This window comes from Mauremys mutica, chromosome 9 (genome assembly GCF_020497125.1).
Source record: "Mauremys mutica isolate MM-2020 ecotype Southern chromosome 9, ASM2049712v1, whole genome shotgun sequence".
Lineage (NCBI taxonomy): Eukaryota > Metazoa > Chordata > Testudines > Geoemydidae > Mauremys > Mauremys mutica.
Window position 1 is genome coordinate 94,182,968 of NC_059080.1, and position 24,070 is coordinate 94,207,037.

The 24,070-nt window shown below is 40.5% G+C and overlaps 1 protein-coding gene across 1 annotated transcript in view; it reads right to left on the minus strand.

Moving 5' to 3' along the window:
• GNB4 (G protein subunit beta 4) overlaps positions 1 to 24,070 on the minus strand; it is a 119,586-nt gene that overhangs the window by 20,809 nt on the left and 74,707 nt on the right. The window contains exon 2 of the mRNA XM_045029879.1: positions 5,598 to 5,699. Coding sequence (XP_044885814.1) covers positions 5,598 to 5,654 — 57 coding nt within the window. The 5' untranslated portion in view covers positions 5,655 to 5,699. The remainder of the gene's footprint in view (positions 1 to 5,597; positions 5,700 to 24,070) is intronic.

Below are 24,070 nucleotides of genomic sequence, written 5' to 3' on the forward strand. Positions count from 1 at the left end.
AGGAACTCAAAAGTTAGGAAGTGTCAGAATTAAGGTTTCCTGTCCTTGTGCGTACACATTATGACACAGTCTTTAATGACGTGATCACATACTATTTTTTCCCCACTAGACCCCTGCCTCGTTCAGTGCATAGTGATCACTGAATGAGAAGCTATTCCATATGTGGTTCTCTTCAGTGTTCAATGTGTTGTCCTGTGCCTTATTTACTGCACACTATTCAGAAAAGGGTTTGAATACAGAATTATTAATTTTCTCATGGACTTTTCTATGGTGCTTATCACTATAGTATCTGAATGCTTCACAGATATAAATTTATTTTCACAACACCCATAAAGTGAGGTGAAGGTATAATGTCCATTTTACAGATGGGGAACTGAGGCACAGAGAGATTAAACTCAGAAGTGTCCATTAATTTTGGGTGTCCAATTTGCAATGCCTACGGCCTGTTTTCTCAGAGTAATTAGCATTATATAGCACAGTGGTTCTCAAACCTTTGTACTGGTGACCCCTTTTCACATAGCAAGTCTCTGAGTGTGACCCCCTTATACATTAAAAACACTTTTTTATACATTTAACCCCATTATAAATGCTGGAGGCAAAGTGGGTTTTGGGGTGGAGGCTGACAGCTCGTGACGCCCCCCATGTAACCTTGCGACCTCCTGAGGGGTCCCAACCCCCAAGTTTGAGAACCCCTGATATAGCACCTTACATGTTCAAGGCTCAGCTAATATTGAGTTCAGTTGTAGCTATGACTGCTCAGCACATCTGCAAATCAGACCCCAGGGTCTCACTTTGGGTTCTTAGAAAATAAGTAACACAATTAGTGACCACCAGTGAAAAATTTGGTTTAAGTGATTAGGCCAGTATCAGATAGTAACTCTGTAGTGCAGTGTGCTGGTATAGAATCCAATTCTCCAGGGCAGTATTTAACTGCCATAACCATAAGACTGTTCCTTCAACCTCCTGCCTCATTCACTACACACCTTCCAAATTTCTATGACAAATGAGGCAGGCATCCTGCAGACAACAGCTGCTTTCACTACCACAAACATAATTCATCCCCAAAGCTAACACAGTCCTATGCACTAAATAAGGCAAGGATCTTGTGAAAAAGCTAGTCTAATTATATGATCCCCTATCATCATGATGCATACACACAGAGACAGACAACCTTAATTCTGATATTTCACAGGGTTTGATTGCTAGACTTTAAAACCCTAACACTGTTTTGTGTGTGCAAATATATACATTTTGGTAGTGCCCAAATTAGCACCAAGACCCCATTATAGATTTAATGTCAAAATTGAACCTTATGTGCTGCAATTGATTCTAATTTAGGATGCTGCTAATTTAAATATCTTTAATCCACTGATTTAGGATACAAGACTGGTATAACATTTTTAAAGAATCTCAGATATCCCAAAACATAAAAAGGTTTGCAAGTAACCAAGACAGCCTTCATTATATCTATATGATCTATTCACTCTCTAGAGAGGATTAAACAAGTCTCATCACAATCCTGTTCTACGACTCAGTTTTGCCAGAAGTACATTAACCTACCTGCAATTTCATAGACAAAGTTATGCTAGGCTAAAATATTTGAAAGTCTGAGGCAATTCAAACAAGACATTTGGGGGATATGAGCATTCAAACACAAAGCATTCTTGCTTCTTGTACATTTTATTATTTGATTCATCGCATCTCCTCCACCTCTATTAATCCATTGGTGAGGACTGATGTTTTGGCTAGATTTTGTTTGTTTTTTAAAGAAAGAATTTAGCGAGAGAATAACTTTCAACTAAAATAGGCTGCCTAGCCCTCTCCTTCTAGCTCTAGCAACTGGCATCCATTAAACCAATGGGAACCGTAAAAAATTTGGGGGGAAAAGTACCACCAATATTTACATATCTAGGATGTTTATATGTAAAATAAATGTGATGCTAAGGAAGCCCAAATTACAGATACACATAGTAAATCCATTTATTTTAACAGTCCCGTACATCCTATGGACCAGTTTTTTGAGAGAGGTGGTTTAGCATTTATAACAAAAAAAGAACCTGTGAAGATGTAAGAGCCTCATCTTTGAAACACTTTGCAATGCCCCTCATCTAAATCTACACCTACATTTTGGTTTATTTGGAGAAGGTTGAAAAATAACTAATGAAAATGTGTATTTGCTATTCTCTTACTAGAAACACAAACTATGTGAGCAATCAAAAAATGGTCATTTAGAATTAGGACATTATATCATGTTTACCATCAGCAGTACATCAAAATAAGAACTACTGTGTCCTACACTCCCAAACCAAAATTCAGAGCAAGAACTTAGAAAGAAAAATTTAAACTGATTTAACAAGTAAGCAAGATTGACCCCCTCACCTAACTGAAATATTAGTCTGTCTAATTATTTTCTTAAAAACTGACCAGATTGTGCAATGTGACCTGAACTGGAAACATTACAAGCTATTAACTAGGCCAGAAGAAATGTTTCAAGGACTCTCTCAAGTTATCTTTGAGGTGTTTCAACATTGACCCTGAGTTTTGGGAAGATCTCGCTCATGATCATTCTACCCGGTGAAGCCTCATTCCATACTAGAGCTACAGTCTATGAGCAGAGGAGAACTGCTGAGGCAGAGAAGCGCCAGCAGCATAAACATGGCAACAGCAGCATGTCCGCTGTTAATCAAGTAACCCATAGCAGTATTTTGTGTTCAGTGTGCCACAGACAGTTCAAAGCTCAAACTGGCCTAATCAGCCACTCACGTGTTCACAGAAACCAAACCAATCAGTGATATCTTCGAACTTGAAGGACAGACAACAGTAGTGTATAGTAATACAAAATTACGTTTTTTTATTTCTTTAATATATTGTGACTAATTTTATAAGGCCCCCAATCCTGCAATTTGAGCCATGCAAGCCAACACCAATGCCAATATAGAGCCCTACTGACTTCAGTGGTGCTTGTCATGGATGCAGAGGTACATCTGCCAGGCTCCAATTGCAGATGTGGGGCCCAGAGACATAGGTCTTACTAAATCCATTTTACCCAATTCAGTAAAGTTAAGTCTCCATATAAAAAATCCTGCTGGCTTCCTAGCTCCACAGGACATTCTTGTGAGGACATTCCTGAGAGGTCTACCTGTTCCACTGGCCAAGTAATTGCTCAGTAGGTATTCTGCACCACACCAGTCTCACTCCTCACCCAATGCGATTTCCTATAAGATGAGACTGACTACATCAGGCCCAACTGCAATGGGGCAGATACTTCCAAGGCATGTCATTTGGAGAAGAAATTGAAACATTATATTTACATCAACATTTGTGCAGCACTTAGTACACTAGAGTGCTAATGTAAGATTAAATTAAAATAATGGCTAAATTGAACCAAATTGCTGAGGTCAGCTAGGGAGAGTCCTTAGTGCTGTAACTCTCCTGACATTAACTGGCCTTGACCTTACTTTTGAATACATATTGGGAAAGTTAAAGGACACAGAACTCTCCCCCAGATAACCTTGAACAGTCAGTCTCAAAAGAGCCCTAAATGTGCTACTACAAGCCTTTTTCCCCCAAAAAAAACAATTAATGCATGGCAAATGCACAGCACATGGACAATATCTTCATCAGTAGTTCAATGCTCAAAACACTGAGTAGGCAGCAGATTATCACAAGACAACTGATGTCAGGTTGAAAGTGCTTATATACACGTTCATAAGCCGAATTTTTTTTTTTTTAGTAAAAAAGGGAAGCACCAGAGAAGGGGGTCAGCTTATGAACAGGTATAGAGAAGGAGAGGTGGGACACAGCCCCTCCCCCCAAACAGAGGGAGCAAGGAGAGGCAGCACAGCCAGAAGGGAAGAGGTGGGGCCAGTGTTTCTCCACTTCTGGCCACGCTGCTCTCCCCACAGCCTCTGGCTGCTTCGGGGCTGGCAGGCTGCAGCCATGCTGCTCGGCCCCACCCCACAGAGCAGGCTGTGGCCACGACGCCGGAGCACGTTGCAGCCGTGCCACCCAGCCAAGCCCGCTGGAACATGCTGCGGCCGCGCTGCGCTGCCCCGCCTGCCGGAGCAGCTCCAGCCAGGTCAGAGACATCCTCCTCTGGCCCTCCGCAGATAAGGTGGGAAGGGATGGGGAGTGTGTGGGGGTCCCGGCGTAGGGGTGGGGTCATGTGGGGGGTGGTCACAGGGGTTACTCCTCTGACTCCCAGCTTCTCGCCTCCCCCTCAAAAAAAATTTCCCCACCAGTTGCTGTCCTGGCCCATCAGGGTAAGCAGCTGGCGCACTGGGACACTTTGTTTACTTAGGTTTACCTCCGTGCCTGCGGACGCTTGAGGTAAACAAAACCATCTCGGCCCCCCAGCGGCTTCTCCTGATGGCCCAGGAGCCGAAGTTTGCTGACCCCTGAATTACAGGGTTGGTTTATGAACGGGTTATAAAAATTTTCCATGTTTACTTATCCATCGGGGCAGGGGGGGAGGGGTGGTCGGCTTATAAACAAATCGGCTTATGATCGAGCATATACAGTAATTACATGTAGAATCACCACATAATGAAATTGACTAGGACTAAAACTTCCTTTGTGTCTCTCCAGATAAAGCATTCCTACATAGGTCTAGTCCAAAGACTCTCAAACTTCATTGCACCGTGACCCCCTTCTGACAACAAAAATTACTACACAACCCCAGGAGGGGGGGGGGCCAAAACCTGAGCCCACTCAACCCCCCCCCCGCCCGGGTATTAGGGGTGTGAGAAGCAACACCAAAGGGCTTCAGCCCCGGGCACGGGGGCCTATAATCTGAGTCCGCCACTCTGGTCTGAAGCCCTCAAGCTTTATCTTCAGCCCAAGGCAGTCTGGCTTGGGCTTCCGTCCCAGGCAACACCAGCCCTGGTGACCCCATTAAAATGGCATCCCAACCCACAGTTTGAGAACCGCGGATCTAGTCTGTAGATGCTGCATGCTTAGAAAGAAAACACAGATAAGACTGGTATCCTACATATTTTTCACTGAGAACTATCACTGAATTTTTGATGTATTCTGCAATAGCTTCTTGACAGACCACTAGATACCATGCAATAAATCAGTTTATTGGTGCTGAATAATTTGAATTAAAACAGAGTAGGAGAAAGGGAAGATGCGCATTTGAAAAATAATTTCAATGGGAAGAGAAGGAAAAGGAGCACAGGCATGATTCCTGACCCTGGATATCGTCTCTCAGTCAGTGCTCAAGCATTTTACCTAACAATCAGGAACAATAGTAGTGGAAAGGCTAGTAGTAGTCCAAAAAAGTTAAATTTTCATTATCAGTGTCCTTAACTACTTCTCGTTGTTCCTGGGTTTTGGAAGTTATGTAACTCCTTACCACAAGACTCCAAAATATTGGGTGATACTCCATATCATACTAAATTGCAATACTAGACATAAATGTATGAAAATTAGGGGTGGAGTTTCAAGCTTTTTGAACTTTTTATTGACTTAATCCAATGTGAAAAGATGTTAAGTGTTGCATGACTTACACATCAGTGACATATGTACTACTACATTTTTTCCCACCAAGTTTTTCCTCCAAGATAACTAAGGGCTGGGAAAATAGTAATTCTTACTCTGATTTGATTCCGCAGTTGCTCCGCTTCTTGCCGTAACTGTTCCAGTTCACTCATCCTCTTGAAGCTGTTTCTCTCTCACTGTTACAGTGCAAAGAAAATCTGCCAATTTAAAAAAAAAAGAGGGGGAAAATTAAATTTCCATTGTCTAGACCCCATTTCCATTTCCAAGGGGGGGACAGGAGGGGTTCAGAGCTTCAGCAGGAGCAGGGCTGAAGTCCCGAGCCCCATCAGATGCCTCCTGTGGGGCTAAAGCCCCGAGCCCTGGCCCCCATCAAGTGTGCCCCAGTTCTCGAATTTCTGAAGATTGTTAGATGCGACTCGGAGGGTCAGTAAGTTTGGACACCCCAGGCTATATCATGAACAGTTTACAAAGCAATTGTGAACAGAAACACCAGCTGCAATTTAGAAGGACCTATTAATGAATACATGTAGATTTTTAGCTTTGTTTTTCACTCGCAGACCTCTCTAAATGTAGATGTTTCAGCCTCTTCAACCCAATTTGGCCACAATAAGCAGTGACACTGCTCTAGACCCTATTTTTACACTAAACACTTCTATAACGCAGAAGTCTGTACAAGACAAATTCATAGGAAGACATTTTTGATTAGAGGTGAGAGTTGTCTAATAGTCAGTGCACAGAATTTGGAGTCAGTAACTCAAGTTCAGTTATCGGATTTTCCACTGGAGCAGGATGTTCTTGGTGAAGTCACTGTCTCTCTTTCCACCATCAAAGTTATTTGTATTGTGCTAGCACCTAAAGGCCTTAATCAGGATCAGCATCCCTATGTGCTAAACACTGTGCAACCAGAGCGTATAAAGTGGTCCTGCCTTGGAGAGATTGCAATCTAAACAGACAATGCATACAAACAGTAGGAGATGCGAACAAGTAACTATCAGGTTTTGCAACTTTTAACATTTTGCTTGTATTATTTTTGTTTACTAGTTTCCCCAAATCATTTCTCTATCCCAGCCCCAGTCAGTGACACCACGATTGCTGACTCAGAGCTCTCAATCCAACCTGCCCACAGAAAAACAACCCCCACTCCGTAAACACAATGAGCACAGATCTGGTGACATCTGAATGCTTTTTAGAATGAGATTGGGTGTTCTTAGGAAAGGACATTTAAAACTTATCAAAAGGCACTCTAATCAGCTACCATAGTTATGAGATTCCCCTCTCACTTCTCCAACCCAAATATAAACATGTACGACAAGCTCTATCAATACCTATTTAATCTTTCAAACACTTTGATCTTCTCATGCTTCCAATATGTATCAAAGTCAACCTGATACTTCAGTTACTTATCCTTGAAATAAAGATTGTAACTACGCCTGTATTCTCTCCTACGAATCAAAGTACTTGATGTTTACCAGGAAGATTGTAAATCTAAATAAATATTTTCAACTGGATATCATACCATTGTCTATACCACTCATTACATTCACAGGTTTGACTTTCCTACTTTAAATCTATAAATTCTATGTCATAATCAGAAGACATTACAAGCACTATGAAACTTTTCTAGGCGATTATTACTTTAATTTACCATCCGTTTCCTACTTTACTCTCCCAGTGTACTGAACGCACTAATAGTAGGCATTATTAGTGAAAGATGAAAAATAGTGAACACTAGTATGATGTGCATTCTTTCTGAAAATAAATAAAATCAAATATTAAAAATTGCAATCACTAGCATGTGTGCTTATATGGCTGCCCTGGTCCCTGTGGTTATTTCCTCCTAGAAACAGTCAATTTAAAGCCTAAGCAACTTAAAAAAAAAAAAAGTTAACTGCAACTTTTACCAAGTACTATACTTGTGTCAGTGTCTCACTGTCAACTGATGGTTTTACTATCAAATTTTCCTATTTTAAAAATATATTTTCCCTCCCGTTCCAGAACCCTGAACCCACACAAAAGAAACAGGAAATTAGCTACACAGATACAAAATACTGTCAAATGCACAAACTAAAAATATATTTGGCTAATGTTTCAATTACAGTAATCTTATGTGCTTATTTTTAAGAGGAGGTTAAAACATTTCTGAGAAGCTGTATTTAAGTTGATGGTGTCCCTGTAACTGGATGCAAGTTCTTCTGGGCACGAAATCAGTTTTTGTTCTATGATGTGCCATGTAGATCAATAGTTAACTGTAAATAGTACCAATATAATAAATTATACTCCAAGACTGGCTGAACTATTTATTAAACTTTAGGCACATTTTTGTCAGCCAAATAGCTAGTAGCAGGTAAAAATCAGGATGCTAGTCTGAGAAAAACTTCATTAATAATGTCTGAACTCTACAATTGTTACATAGAAATATGAAAAGGTTGAGAGCATGCTCTACATATACTTCATATTTGAAGTCAGGTAGAACATTAAGCTAGATGTCAGTAACTAAAGTCTGGTCTACACTACAGACCTGTATCAGTCTAACTACGTCGCTCAGGGATGTGAAAAATCCACACATCAAGCCATGTAGTTATTGACACTAGGGCTGTCAATTAAGCAATTAACTCAAAACAAATTAACTTGATTAAGAAAGTTAATCGCAATTACTCGCAGTTTTGATTACACTGTACAACAATAATAGAATACCAATTGAAATGTATTATAAACATTTTTGGTTGGGTTTTTTTTTGTTTTTGTTTTTTTTTTACATTTTCAAATATTTAATTACCACACAGAATGTACAGTGCTTACTTTCTATTACTTTTAATACAAATATTTGCACGGTAAAAAAGATAAACAAAAGAAATAGTATTTTTCAATTCACCCCGTAAGTACTGTAGTGCAATCTCTATATCATGAAAATGCAACTTACAAATGTAGATTTTTGTTACATAACTGCACTCAAAAACAAAACAATGAGAAACTGTAGAGCCTACAACTGCACTTAGTCCTACTTCTTGTACAGTCAATCGCTAAGACAAGTTTGTTTACATTTACGGCAGATGCTGCTGCCCGCTTCTTATTTACAATGTCAACTGAAAGTGAGAACAGGCGTTCGCATGGAATTTTTGTATCCGGAGTTGCAAGTATTTACATGCCAGATATTCTAAACATTCGTATGCCCGTTCATGTGTCGGCCACCATTCCAGCGGACATGTTTCCATTCTGTTGGCGGCATCTGACTCAGATGATGAAAACGAACGTGCATAGGTTCGCACTGCTTTGGATCATTATTGAGCAGAACCCATCATCAGCACAGAAGCATGTCTCCAGGAATGATGGTTGAAGCATAAAGGGGCATACAAATGTTTAGCATATCTGGCATGTAAATATTTTGCGACATCGGCTACAACAGTGCCATGCAAATACCTGTTCTCATTTTCAGGTGACATTGTAAATAAGAAGCGGGCAGCAGCATCTCCCATAGATTTAAACAAACTTGTTGGTCTTAGTGATTGGAGAAGTAGGACTGAGTGAACCTCTAGGCTTTAAAGATTTACATTGTTTTGTTTTTGAGTGCAGTTATGTAAAAAAATTCTACAGTTGTAAATTGCATTTCACGATAAAGAGATTGCACTACAGTACTTGTATGAGGTGAATTGAAAATACTATTTCTTTTATCTTTTTTTACAGTGCAAATATTTGTAATAAAATAACAAAAAGTGAGCACTGTACACTTTGAATTCTGTGTTGTAATTGAAATCAATATATTTGAAAATGTAAAGAACATCTGAAAATATTTAAATAAATGGTATTCTATTATTGTTGTACAGTACGATTAAAACTGCAATTAATCGCAATTATTTTTTAATCTCAATCTTTTTTAATTATTTGACAGCCCTAATAGATACTATGATTAATACTTTTCAAACTTAACAGGATTGATGATTCACTTATACAAATTCAGGCTCCAATCCTGCAGACATATATGCATGTGTAATTTTACTCACATAAGTAGTTCCATTTAAGCTCTTGAGGATACTCACATGAGTAATATTGTGTCCAAACATATGGAGGACTGAGCCATGCCTTGTGTGTGCAAACATGCTCATTGTACATTAAAATACCATTCTGAAACACCACCATATTATACATTTTGTAATGGTTTGATTTTGATAAGGCTAATGTTATAGTGAAGTGGTAGTTTACATGCTCATCTTCAATAAACTTTTACTTAAATTGGACAAGGCAAATAGGTTTCTGTTCTCTGAGAAGGGATTAGAAGGAAAGAAAAGTTACTACTGCAAAGCAGCAACTCAGAATGAATAGTTGAGTTGTTTACATATTCAGGATGTTCTGCAGCACAATGGTGAAATACTTCCTAGCTTAGTGAAACTATGCATGACCTAAGCACTGTTAGCATAGTCGTTTTTGACGCCTTAAAATCACAAATATTGAAAGATCATTTACTTGCCACTCAGGAATCCATGTTTATATTTTGATCCTCTTTCAGTCTAAAAAATAGATAAAAACGGGTAGCAAGTTCAACAAATCTTTAAAAAAAATTCTTATTGAGCTTTCCTGATTTTATTTGGGACGCAAATTATGTATGACAACTGAATGACCAAAGCCTACAGATATCAAAATCTCTGGCTGGGCTAGGACCAATGTTCCCTCTAATTTTTTACAGGCCGTGTGCGCAAAAAATGTCTTCTGTGCAAATTGTTGTGTTTCTGTGCAAATTTTTGTGCGCACAGTGTTTCGCCATGTGCGCAGGGTTTAGGATCTGTATGCGCGCACACAGCTTAGAGGGAACAGTAGTTAGGACTTGTTTAAAGTAAATATCCTGATGATCTAGAGTAGCTATACAAATTCGTATTACAAAGTAATCATTATTTTGAGTTTTAAAAAGTCTTCTCCAGTCGTGCAACAGCTCTCTGCTAAAATAAAGTCGTGCCAACTCAGAGTTACACTGCACTGATATATTTCCACTGCCCAGAGATTTTTGGAAAAGAAGATTGCCACTCCCAAGGTACTGAAGAAGGCTAGTGTGGGGGTACTTTTTGCATTTCTAATTTTACTTGTATTGCACTTTTGATTCTCTTTTCTCTCTCTCTCTTTTTAAAATAAAGATCTGCAAACATAAAACTTACACTGTACAAGCAAACAGAGGACATAGTCCCAACCCTAAGGGCTTCAGACACTTCTGTCTCTGTACACACCACACACAAGCACACCCCCACCCTTTTCATCCTCCAAAACTTAATTCAACATTACGTAGTTTTGAGGGGTGCAGTTCTACATTATTGGAAATTCCTGCCATATTTATCCACAAATAAAGAAAACCCAGAACCTATTCAAGCACTATAAATACTCTGAAAAGAATTAACAGATATAAAAACAAGTTTAGAAGGAAAACTTCAAATCCTAAATTGTGTGATTTGTTAACACTGTAGATCTAAACTTTTAAATAGTATTTACTTTACATAACTTCCTCCACCCCTGCATTCCAACCCCCCCTCCTCCCCAACATTTGCAGAATAGATGGTTCCTTAGTTTTATCCAGTATTTAGTGAAACCTTTAGTTTCCCCAAGAACAAAACAGGAAATGGGCCTGGGTGTGACCTTGCTCTCTAAGGTCACAGCTATTGTTGTGCTTCTGTACATTTTGGAAGTGTTTTAAAATAATGTGCCTCCATTATAGCTCTGGTACAAAAACAGGAAACAATTAACCAACGCCTCTTAAGAGGAAGGATATTAGCAGAACATATTTAAAATAAATATCAATTTCTTATGCAGATTTATGTATAAAATATTTTAAGGAAGAGCAGGAAGAAGGTATTCTGCACAAAATGTTTTTTTATTACATTTAATATTACTCAGAGGAGGAAAACACAAGACAAGAATAGCTTTACTTATTTTACAGGTCTCACAACATCCAGCCCTTCATTGCGTTGCGTCCCACTAACACAACTCCAGCATGTACCGTATTGGTACATTTTTACTATCACACAACCCCACTAGAGTTTGGAACAGATTCGCAGAGACTCTGGTAAGTCACTAAATAATGATTTTTTCCCAAAAAACCTGCTTCATTCTGTTTAAGGGTACAAAATCTTGAATTATATTTTAAAAAATTATAATCATGCTGAAAGAGCTTTGGTTATGTAACTTGTTTCCAACATAACACTGAAACAGCTAGACCCTGGAAATTTTGTATTATGTTGCAATAGCTGCAGAGGTACTAAGAAAGTAATTTGAACCAGATCCCCACCAAGAGATTAAAAGTACCTAGTTCTCCTTAGGATTTAGGTTTTAAATGTATCTCTAAATCTTCAATATGCTTTTCATCAGCACACCAGACAGATACTCTGGTGACTAAGAAACTGTAGCTAATAGAGGCCTTTCAGCTAGACAGTTATATCAGACTCAGAACTGTACACAGATATAAGCAGAATATGATTTTGCAGGATTCCTGATATATATGTGCAACTTGCAAAGTACAAGACAGTATATGCATACATAACATTCTGGTTTGATCCAGTTTTAGAGGAATACTGCACTACTTTCCAAGTCTGCACTTTGGTCTGGGAAAGGATTTTCCGTGGAAGACAGATTAAATATGGCATAAAAAGTGACTAACAGAAGTATGAAACATTATGCAGACAGAATTATACTATTTTTATATATACAAACTATGGAAAAGTGATCAAACAAAATCTGAGCTAATCTTTGTCACATGCATAGTGGAAATATATTTAATAGAAAAATTAGTAGCTGAACTAATATTTTACGCACAAGAGGAGGGATATTTGAGTTTACTTTTAAAATGAATTTTGCTATCCTAAACCAATTACATACGTAAGAGAAATCCTAGAAATTAATGTCTAAAGAAGGATTTATTTCTAATCTATTTGCCTATTTATATTTGATTCAGGAAAGAATACTAGAAAATAGTAAACAATTTCAATATTAGAGTCTTACATAAAGTCCTGTATAAAAGTGTACTCTGAGAGGTGCCTTTAAAAACTGACATTTTAGCATTATGTATCTATCACCTTCATTTCAGTTTTTAAGTAAAAAAAGTTTTTTTTTCCCCTAACTGCCATCCCTGCAAACTCAACTTGTGATCTAAAATTCAATTCTTCTTTCTTGTTTGCCCATCACCACATGTAATAATGTTTCTCCAGCGGAATTTAACAATCATGTTGGTTACAGCAAGACAACCCAGCTCACTCACAGAGCAAGTGGTTCTGCAGTTTAGTAGAAAGGTAGAAAAGAATGTTAGCAAACAGAAGCAACTCTGAAAACAGAGCAGATGTTGATAAAGGTGGTGCTATTCAGTCACTTTTCTGAGCAAAACCACAATTACAAGCCACATAATATTTAACTACTTGTATACTAGAACATTCAGATAGAGCTGGAAGTGACTCCAACAAATTTATGCTACTTAACAGAATAGAGCACTGCTTCTGAAGTGACACTTAAATTATGACAGAAGCCATTTTGGTTTGAACTGATTTTCAACAGTAACAAATTAGGTTTGGGGGTTTAAAAAACAAACACACACACACACACACAAATGTAACCAATCCTGTGATATTTGCTAAACTGGTTTATTGACCTTTTATTACTGAGAAAATATTCTGAATGGAGAACTATTCTCAAGCAAGTCTGGGGTTGGCATGCACACACAGCTAGCCAAGCAGCTCTTTAACCATGTATGCATGAGCATACACTACAGTATGAGTGCTAAGCAAACGAGCGAACAGGTATGCAATTTAAAACTGGAAGTCAGTTTCTACATTTTAGCGTATTGTACACAATCTTAGAACAGACATGTTTCATGTCAAAGTGACTGTTCACTTGAATATATGCAATTTCTGATATGACCATTTAATTTTACAGAACAGTGACATTCTTGTTTACTCAAAGGGCAACTATAACATAGCCCAGCAGTACCAGCTACATGCATTTCACTGAAAGCAATGTACTACTATACAACAGTCATTTATAAAAAAAAGAATTAGATGTGTAATACAAGTAGTCTTCTACAACATCCCCACACCCCCATTTCTATGGTACTGCTGTTAAAGTGAGGCATTATGCTGTCTGCATAATTATGCAGCTGGGAATTTTAGTATACAGCTGTACCATCTGATACTGAAACAAGGGGATATAAACATTTGTCTTTTTACAAGTTACTGATTATCCAAATATATTGCCCTAAGTACCAACACTGATTTTGTTATGGGTTACAACCTAAAAAATACCTTTTTGGTCAATTATTTCCAAGTTTAAATCCATCAAAAGATTGTCCTAAATTAGACATTAGGCTTTTTGTTTTGACAAGTAATTTTTTCCTACTTATTTGTCATCCCCCCTTTTCTTTATGCAAATACATTACTAAGAAGACAGGGATGCTGTAACTATTACAGCTATCATTTATGATTATAAAGCATTCTGATGGCTTCTCATCTGTCTTCTAGAATTATACAAAAATGTTTGCTCAAGCAGCATCACATCCTTTTCCAAAGATCACTTAAGAAAAGCTTCTGTTAATTTTTCTGCTGTTAAGGATAAAGACTTCAGTGGTTTGCAAAAAATACTTCAGTATCACCTCTACTAAAATAAAGCAGCAAAATCCCTTGAAGCAAGATGTTACACTACATTCCAGAACTAGCATGGCACTGGCAGAGTGTTCTGGAAAATAAAGGTTGTGTTTATATAAGAAGAATCTGTACAATACTGTCAATTGTTAAGTGCAGGCAACCTTCTTGCTGAAAAATAAGGAGTCTGTTTCCTAATAGAAATTCCCTGGATAAAGCTGGTATTATGCTAAAAGGAAGTTTTAATTGAAGCTCCCTTACAGTACTAATTTATTTTACATGTATTGATGAAGCTCTAGAAAGAAAAATTGAGATTTTAAATGTATTCCTGTTTCATTAACTTCTGAAATAGTTATTAAAATTCTATTTTAGCATTACTTGCCTGGTTATGGGAGAGAAGAGAGTCCATTTACAATTTCAAGGTGGGAGAGGGGGAGGAAGAGAAGAGAAAGTTCCAAATATACTTCTATATATATATATTTTCTATGCATCTTTCATTCCTTCAATATCTCAACTAAAATTAAGTAATGCATTCACTTTCATCTATGGCCTTGATTATATGAGAAAGTTACACCAGTTTAATCTTTACCTAATGTATGCAAACTCCTGTATGACTAAGACTTTTATTTAGGTTTTTAAATGGCTTTGCTTTGCTTTTTCTTTTCTTTTTTTTTTTTAAAGCTTAAACCTATTCCTGATCAATTTTGGCTTTTTTCTGGTATAACTTGAGTTGATTGGGAACAGGTTTAAGCTAAAAATAAGAAAGCCATTTTTAAACTCAAGTAAGAGCATCATCCACCCAAGTAGGCACTGATTTAGTTAAATAAATTTAAATTCATGTTAGGTTATACAGGTGAAACTTTCCCATGTAGACAAGGTCTAAGACAGGGGTTGGCAACCTTTGGCACACGGCTCGCCAGGGTAAGCACCCTGGTGGGCTGGGCCTGTTTGTTTACCTACCGCGTCCACAGGTTCGGCCGATCGTGGCTCCCACTGGCCACGGTTTGAAGTCCCAGGCCAATGGGGGCTGCGGGAAGCGGAGCAGGCCGAGGGATGTGCTGGCCGCTGCCAAAGGTTGCCGACCCCTGGTCTAAGAGTTAAATCCTGTGACCAGACAGTAAGGGTGATCCAGCCTACTTCAGGTGTCACAATTAAATGCAAAAAGAGAGGATCTAGATTCTTGTTCCAAACATCTTAAGTCATACCAAACTGAATCATTTATACATAAAAAGGTTGGGAAAATGCTTATTATAAAAAACATAACATGACTCAGTTCTTCAGTTGCAGCATGAGACAAGTAACTTAACCATAAGTATGAAACTTGCATTTTGAAAGAGTCACGTATGCCGGATCTCTTCTCTTTACTAAACTGTGAATCATACTCTATCATATGAGGGGGGAAGATGAAGCAGTTACCACATCTGTGGCCATCCTCTGTAGTTTCTATCCCAAGTGAAGGATCCACTGTGGCACAATAGACTTTTTTTTTTTTAAATCACCTGTGCACTGTTTTTGATTTTGACAAGTGTAGATAAATGAAAAAAAAGGGAAGGGGGATAGAAGTTAAACTAGTGCATGTACCCTGGGGTGCTTTTAAAGGTGTCACATCCTAATATCTTTTTTAAAACTTCAGGTTTTTTACCCATGAAAGCTTACGCCCAAATAAATCGGTTAGTCTTTAAGGTGCACCAGACTCCCTGTTGTTTTTGTGGATACAGACCAACATGGCTACCCCTCTGATACTTAGTATCTTTAGGAGGTAGGCACAGCTCACCCTGGGCTCATCTTAGCCCCTTCAGAGGAGACAGGATGAGCTATCCAGTTGTTTGGGAGGATTCTGAGAGCCACGCATTCAGGATAGTCAAGGAGCTCTAGACTCTGACAAGCAAAAGTACAAGTTTGAGAGGGAGAACCTGATGCCATTTTAAAAGCTAATTTCAGAGTTGAAAACCTAAATAGTGGCTCAAAGCTATTTAGTCTCTCCTTATGAAAGCGGGCATTTCCTTACGGCTGTGTAGCCCACTAAAACCACCTCTCCCCTACAGCTATACATCTGAACTTCCCAATCCATTATTCCTCAAATCAAGTATTAATCACAAAACAAGGAAAACAAAATATGAACTTCTTACAAAGAATATTTTCCGCCCTTCAGCCACATTTCATACATCTACAATAGAGCAATTTACTGTGTACTTGAAAACACACTAATCAATTTTAGCTAAATTCAAACTGTGAAAGATAAAATATATTTACACACTACAAATATATTAACACCAATATGCAACACAGACAGTTATATATCAACATTCAGAGCTACAAAATATGTGCAAGTCCCTTTGGCCCATAACTTTATGATGCAAATAAGTATTTCTGTGCTACTTCAGCTTTTATCAGCTGGCTTTTTTCTATTAGTGAGCATAAGAGGTATTTCTTCTTGCATTAAGCTTCAAAATATATCATGGGTACTGTTTCTGAGGAATAATGTTTTGTGCAAAGTTAATTTCTAAATTAAAATCAAAATAAATTGAGACAAACTATAAAGACTGAATCATGGATGGAAGCTAATGCAGTACTGCCAACCTCAAGTGTTCAAAAATCATTAAATTGGCTTAAAAAGAATAAAATTTATTATTTGTCTTCCGGTTTGAGCTTTCAGGGTACATTTGCTTTGCAGTTTTCAGCTTTTCTCCGCAACCATTAGGGTGAGACTCGCAATCTCACGATTCCAGCAGCTGGGGCTTTAATGCACACCAAACTATTGAAGAACTCATGATAAAATAGTGAGAATTGCCAACACTGGAAATTCCTTGATTAATTTAGCTATTTGCTTGGAACTCTGGACTTTCCACTTCAATCTTTTAAAGAGTTTTATTACCTTAGCTTACAAGCTGGCATGAAGTTTTTCCCTACAGTTTTCAGGAATGGAAATTTGTTCAAACTCTTAGATGAACAGCATTATCAAAAAAGTTGCAATTTATGGTTTTTGGAACTTTTATTGATATTTTATGTAGTTTTGGTCTGCTGCTACCAACCATACATCCATATAGCTGACTATCCCTGGTCAGGAATCATAGAATTGTAGCACTGGAACGGACCTCGAGATGTCGTCTAGTCCAGTCCCCTGCACTCATGGCAGGACTAAGTATTATCTAGACCAGGGTCAGCAACCTTTGGCACGCGGCTCGCCAGGGTAAGCACCCTGGCGGTTCGCAGTCCTAGGCCAATGGGGACTGCGGGAAGCGAGGGCCAGCACATCCCTCGGCCCGTGCCACTTCCCGCAGCCCCCACTGGCCTGGATCTGCGAACTACGGCCAGTGGGAGCTGCGATCGGCCGAACCTGCGGGCGTGGCAGGTAAACAGGCAAGCCGCGTACCAAAGGTTGCTAGACCATCACTTTAATGACTTCCCTTCCTTGTCTTCAACCACCTTAACTTTTACTGAAGTCTGGGGAAAAGCACTATTTAGAGAATGTAACAGTATCCTCATCCACACAGGTCTCATTTTGACTTTTCCTGCTCACAAAAAGCAGGAGAAGACACAATGCAATATTCCTCCACCCCACTTTGAACTTATCTGCTATATCATACACAGGAGTTTCTCCTACAGTCCTGCCCATGTCTTGCTAGCAATATCTCTGTGACCTAGATTTTATTTTTGGAGGTTCAGAGCAGTAAGTTTTTTTTCCTGGTCATTTTACTCAGTGCTCTGTGGATCGATATTTGTTTTAAAAACCAAGGAGTTCAGAAGAGGCAGACAATTTCTTGCCACAGATTCCTACATGTCAGCTGGGATGAAGGTATGAAAGAGGTACTCAGCATCAACAGCTTTACACATCAACCCTCAAACTCTGATACTCAAAAGTAGGGCTGACAAATGAGTTCTGCTCTATCTTCTGCAGGGGTCATGAGGAAAAATTAAATTTATTTGGAATCCATCCTATAGGTTCCTCATACACTGGAAATTAAAAATGACTTCTACAAAGCTAGAGGCAAAAACAGACAATGAAGGTTGAACTTAAAGCCTCCAAAGAAAAAAACCTGCAAAATCTTTATCTGAACTAAATAGTTAAAAAACATGGTTTGAGGTTTTGGTACAAGAATATTCTAGTGTGCATGAAACAAAAAAAAATTTCAAAAATAAATAAGAACTCAAATACACAGGTATTTGGCTTCTAAAGTGGTGTAGAAGGAGATTTTATAAACTATGTAAGACCATTGTGACACAGAAATATGAGCCTACCCTTTAAATTAGTCAATTTTTCTGTGTTCCTGTTAAACAATCTTATTTGGTACACCTCTAGAAGTTTTGCCTGTGAGGAAAGTTCTTATACCTTGAGTAAAAGGTCTGATTTCTCTAAACAAAGTTTTCAAAATTGGGACTTGACACACAAAGCATTCCTGCTATGAGAAAAGAAGTTTTACAAGAAGTTTATACCCCTAATTAGACCAGGCACAGAAAGCTAGATTTACCACTGCCGATGAACAGGATAACTTAATTGAGGATTTATTTCAGAACCATCACTCCAGACTTTTAGACTGTGTCTACACTAGCCTTTTCTCTGCCTACGTTTGCCTAACACTACTACCACAGGTGGCAGCACTAGCGGAAACCAAGCAATTTTAACCTTTGTCTCAGCTAAACATATCCAGAGCAGCTCTAGACTATCTAGTAGTTGAAGTGTTAAGCAGCCAGTTTACAGTAGCACCTGCCTTTATTGCCACAACAGTAGACCTTAACCAATGGTAGCAACAAAAGGAAATTTTAGGAAGAAGTCAGTGTAGACACAGGCTTATTTTATAAGATTATTAGTACTGTTTCTCTTCTCATGTATGTTTTGTATACTTTTTTTTTGTTTTACTGGTCAAGATTTATAGGCTAGGGAATGCTAAAGAGGTTTCACTGTGAAATTTTTAGATTTAAATAGGTTATTCACACTTCTTGTTCTAGTTATGTCAATATGCAGGGATCCAAACATCCATTCATCCACACTCAAGCGGGAAACTCTCTAGTGAGCATAGGAACCGATGACATCAATTTCTGCAGATGTTCAATTTCATGCAGCTGCTGTTTGGGAAAACTATGAGCAACAGCAAACTTATTCACATGGGAGAACGAGCATGAACTTATTTACAGAGAATGACCCCAAAAACAGACACAGGGAATGGGTGGAATAGCAGACATATCTTTCTTCTCTATATCTTTGCAGCAGCCAGGAGGTTCTGAGGGAAGGAGTAGAGTATTGCTGGGAGACGCAACAGCTCTGTTACTCAGGAAGCTGTGTAGCAGGAGGAAAGGAGACAAAGTTTCTTTTACTTTCCACGAGCTAAATGAAACTCAGATCTGGAAGCTTCCTGAAGGAAGCTTCAGATCTGTCAGACACTTACTACACAGATACTGTTATGGAAGACAAAGACCTCAAGCAGGTTCTAGGAATTCCCAGAGCCTTCCAAGCAGCTGGTATGGGGATCTCTCTCCTGGAACTCCCCTTAGAATTTGAGAGTACCCCTCACCCCATCTTGAACTCTACCTTTGGACAGTAGGTATCTGGTAAAAAGAGAAATTATATAAATTTAGTATATTCTAACCTTGTATCTAAACACTTTCAACTGCAATAGCATGAACAGAAGAATGACCCCAAAAACAGAGGCTGGGAATGGGTGGAATAGCAGACATATCTTTCTTCCCTATATCTTTGCAGCAGCCAGGAGGTTCTGAGGGAAGGAGTAGAGTATCTGCTATTCCATCCATTCAGTGCTTAAATAATATAATAAAGTATTATTCTGTAAAGATAAATAAAGCTAGCTACAGTATACTTCAATCGATTTCAAAGAAGATTACTTCCACCTTGAAGAAGCTAAGTTGAAATGTCATGCTCCTAACTTATAAAGCAAGAAAAATCATGAAGTTGTAGTAAACTGTTTTTTGAACTTCTGCATTTAGGACATCACAATTTGGGGGGGGGGAACATGCATTATAACCATATTATTTTTGCTCGCACCAGTTTTGATTTATATAAGCTTCTCTTGCATTTTGTGGGCCTTGATTTTAGGAAGTCTTGAGCACCCAAAACTCCAACTGAAATCAATGGGGGCTGTTGAGGCTCAGCACCTCAGAAAAATCAGGCTCAGCACATTATTTATTAAAAGAAATGTTATTATTGTTCATACAGGAACTGTATTAGAATAAAAATGTCCTTGCATCCTGCCTGCAGCAGTGGTTTGTACATAATGCTTCAGAAGATGTAGGACTCTCATAAACCACTTACTGTACAATATTATAAAGTCAACCATAACACCCATCTAGTTCTTTCTCTCAAACACCACAGTAAATTAATTCTGGGCTCTCCCCCTAATCCCTAAATTAATTACTTCTGGTATTTTACTCACATGCCCATTAATGAATTTGAGATCTCCCCCCCCACCCCCCAAAAAAGAAATCTACCCATCAAATGAATATTGGGACCTGCTGCCTCTTTACAGGCTCTGGGATATGCAGGATGCCCTCAGCCTCCCAGCAACACTTCTCCCACATACACCCTTGCTCTCCCTCTCCTTCAAGAAAGGCATTAAGGACTCCACTTCTCTGGTCTTCCCTTATCTCCTCTCCAAAGGAGATGCTGCATCAGCACTACTCCTCCTCTCTCATGCTGCAAAAGGACAGTAGCTCTTGATGCTCCACTCTCTCCCACCTCTCTTGAAAAAAAAAGGAAGCAGCTCAGAGACTGCTCAGCTTCCTACCCTCATATTAAAGGAGCAGCAATACTAGGACTGCTCTACTGCTCATTCCCCACCCCAAACACACACAGCAAAGGAGTCAGGAGCCCCTATTCCAGTACACCATGAGGCAAAATATTTACTTCCTCTGGACAAAAGTTTTTCCATGCCATGACTCTGACCCTTCTTGAATCCTGACAGTTACCTTGGCATTCATATCACTGTCACAGTGGTATCTGAGAGCTACAGGTTTAAAATGCAAAATATTTTCTTTTTAAATTAGGGCTCAGCTATTGTTGTTCAATTGTTTCAAAATTATTGGATTAATCCCACCAGTCTTAGTGACTTACTGCTGTTGAAGATTTCCACAAATGTTATACCTCTGACAGCAACTCACTGTCACTATCCTCACGATATACATTTTCCCACAAACTTCTGTGGTAAGGGCAAAAATCATTTAGATTCTCTGCAATTTCCTCAATCTCTTTGCTAAATTATGATGTAAAGAGTAACCAGAATCACTCTGACTTCCTGATGTACTTAAAGTTACAAATAATCCTTAAATTACATTTTGCAATAAAAATGCCCTTTTATAAATAAAGCAACCATCACCACAGAGTAAGAAGCTCCACAGATACGCCATCTTCAATGATGGTGGAGGCAGCGCAGCCGCAGAGCTTCCTGCAGCCAGGGGAGGTTCCCAGAGCAGTGCTGAGTTTACAATGGTACCAGTGGCGCCATGCCCATGCTCAGAAGGGGCCCTGGCCAGCTTGCACCCCAAGGCCCTGCCTGCCCACTGGCTCCTCTCCACCCCTCATCGCACCCACCGCACGCTCCTCTCTGCCCCCCAGTCCCTCCCACCACTTGCTCCTCTCAGCCCGCCAACCAAGGGCTCCTCTCAGCCTCCTGGCTGGACCCCAGTGCAGCTCCAGAAAGGATCCCAGCAGTCTCTGCTGCCCGCCACCTGTAAGGCCCCGCCTGCCTCCCCAGAGCCAAGCCGTCTGGGACTGGGGTAGAAACTGACCCAGTCTCAGCCACAAGGGAGGGGATACGGTGTGAGGAGCATGGCTGGGCCCCTCCAGGCAAGTAGGTCTGAGGGAACCTGGCTCAGGCAGGCCCTGCTCCTCCTCTGCCTGGCTGATTGCGCTGCTCCCGAGGGGCTGAACCGGAGTGATTTCTTGCCCCAGGACCAGCCCAGGTCATACTGCCAGCTCAGCCCAGCAGACAGTCACCTCCCAGCAGGGCCGATCAGTGCGGCTGGAGAAGGGGGCAAGGCATGGGGGACTGGGTCTCTGAGGTGATGGGGGGGATGCTGGCCAATGAGGGATGTTTGTTTTGGGGTGCTAGGCAGTGGGGGTCTATTGGTGCGTCATTGGGCAGTGGAGAAGGTCTGTGTGTGTTGATGTGTTGGACAGTGGGGAGTCTGTGTGGAGCGCTGTGTAGTTGTGGTGGTGAGGCTGTGGGAAAGGACACGGGGCGGTGGGGGAGAGCTGCGTGTTTAGGGGTGCTAGTGAATGGGGGCTCTGTGCAGAGTGCGGAGCAGTTGTTGTGAGGTGGTGCTGGGCATCTGTGGTGGTGGGGTCTCGAAGGGGTGCTGGGCACAGGGGTCTCTATGAGGTCTCTGAGCAATGGGCGCTGGGCACAGAGAGTGTTGGGCAGTGGGGTCTGTGTGGCACAGCATGGGCCCACCCCATAAGGGCACACTGGCAGCACAGGGCCGGGCGGGCTGGTGTGCATCTGGCAGCTGACGGTTTGTAAACAGTGCCCTCGCACAGAGCTGCACTGAGCGCCATTGCCCCTGGCCAGCCCCTCGCTCCAGGTACCGACCTCCCGATGCCATGCTCCATTGCCCCCATGGGGGCCCACATATATGTTTGGCACCAGGACCACAAAAGGTTAATTCGGCCCTGTCCCAGAGGTGCGTCTGACCCAGTCCCAGCCCATGCAGGAGAAGAGGAAGTCCTATCCCTCCCAAACCCTACGGGACTAGCAGCTGGAGCCAGCACACAGTAGGAGCCCTTACCTGGGATGCCCCCTGGCCTGCCCCTCCCCAGCTTCAGGATTGGGATTAAAGGGGTCTGGGGCTGGCGGGAAAGGGAACCATGGTGCCCCCCAACCATGGGACCCTGGCAGTCATCCACTCATAAGGCCAGCCCCGCCCACCCCAAAAGTGAGGACCCCAGGTCAGGCTACCCTCACTTCTGCACTACTGCTGGTGGTGACACTGGGTTTAGAGCTAGGTGTTGCCCAGCTCTGAAGGCAACATCCCCGCCAGCAGCAGTTCAGAAGTGAGGGTGGCAATCCCATGACCCCCTAAAACAACTTTGTGATCCCCCATGACTCCCTTTTGAGGCAGGATCCCCACATGTAAACATCTGAAACTATGAAACTAACTATTTTTAAATCCTATGACTGTGAAATTAACCAAAATGGACCTGAATTTGTTAGGGCCTTACTCACATCATATGTCTGTCTACAGTGCAATTAAAAACTTGTGGCCAGCTCATACCAGCTAACTAGGACTTGGGCTAAGGGGCTGTTTAATTACAGTGTAGATGTTTAGGCTCAGCCTGGAGCTCAGGATCTAGGGGCCCTGCAAGGTGGGAGAGTCTTAAACCTCAGGCTGTAGCCTCAACGTCTACACCACAATTAAACAGCCCCTTAACCCAAGACCTGTGAGCCTGAGTCAGCTGGCACAGGCTAGCCATGGATTTTTAATTGAAGTGCAGACATATTCACAGAGCACATTATAGTAGCCAAGACTTAAGGAAGGTAGAACAGGTGACACATGCTAAGGCCTACATCCTAAAGGACAAACGTGCTACATTCTAATATAGCATCACTTGGGGTGAATTTCTACTTTGTAAAGGATAGTTTTCAGCTGAATAAATCCTACATTTCAAAGAACAAATACAGAAGACAGGTCTCTACACAAAAGAGCTTACATTCTAAGGCCCTGGTTTTGCCTCTGCCCATAGGAGGAAATACCAAAGTGGAACTTAACAAAAGAATTTTCCATGAGATTCTATGCAAAATTCAATCCCAAATTGTTTGTGACCTCCTGCACTGTGGAACAAGACAGAACAGGCCACAGGGGCACCTGTAAACCCTGTGAATCAAAGGTTCTATAGTAGGCCAGAATTACCCATGAAAAGATTCTGTTTCTAGTATGTTCTGGAGCCCTGAAGCCTGCTCCTTAAGAGCAGAGCTCAATCTGAACTGCACTGACAGGACCATTTCCCACTATGGACGCTGTCC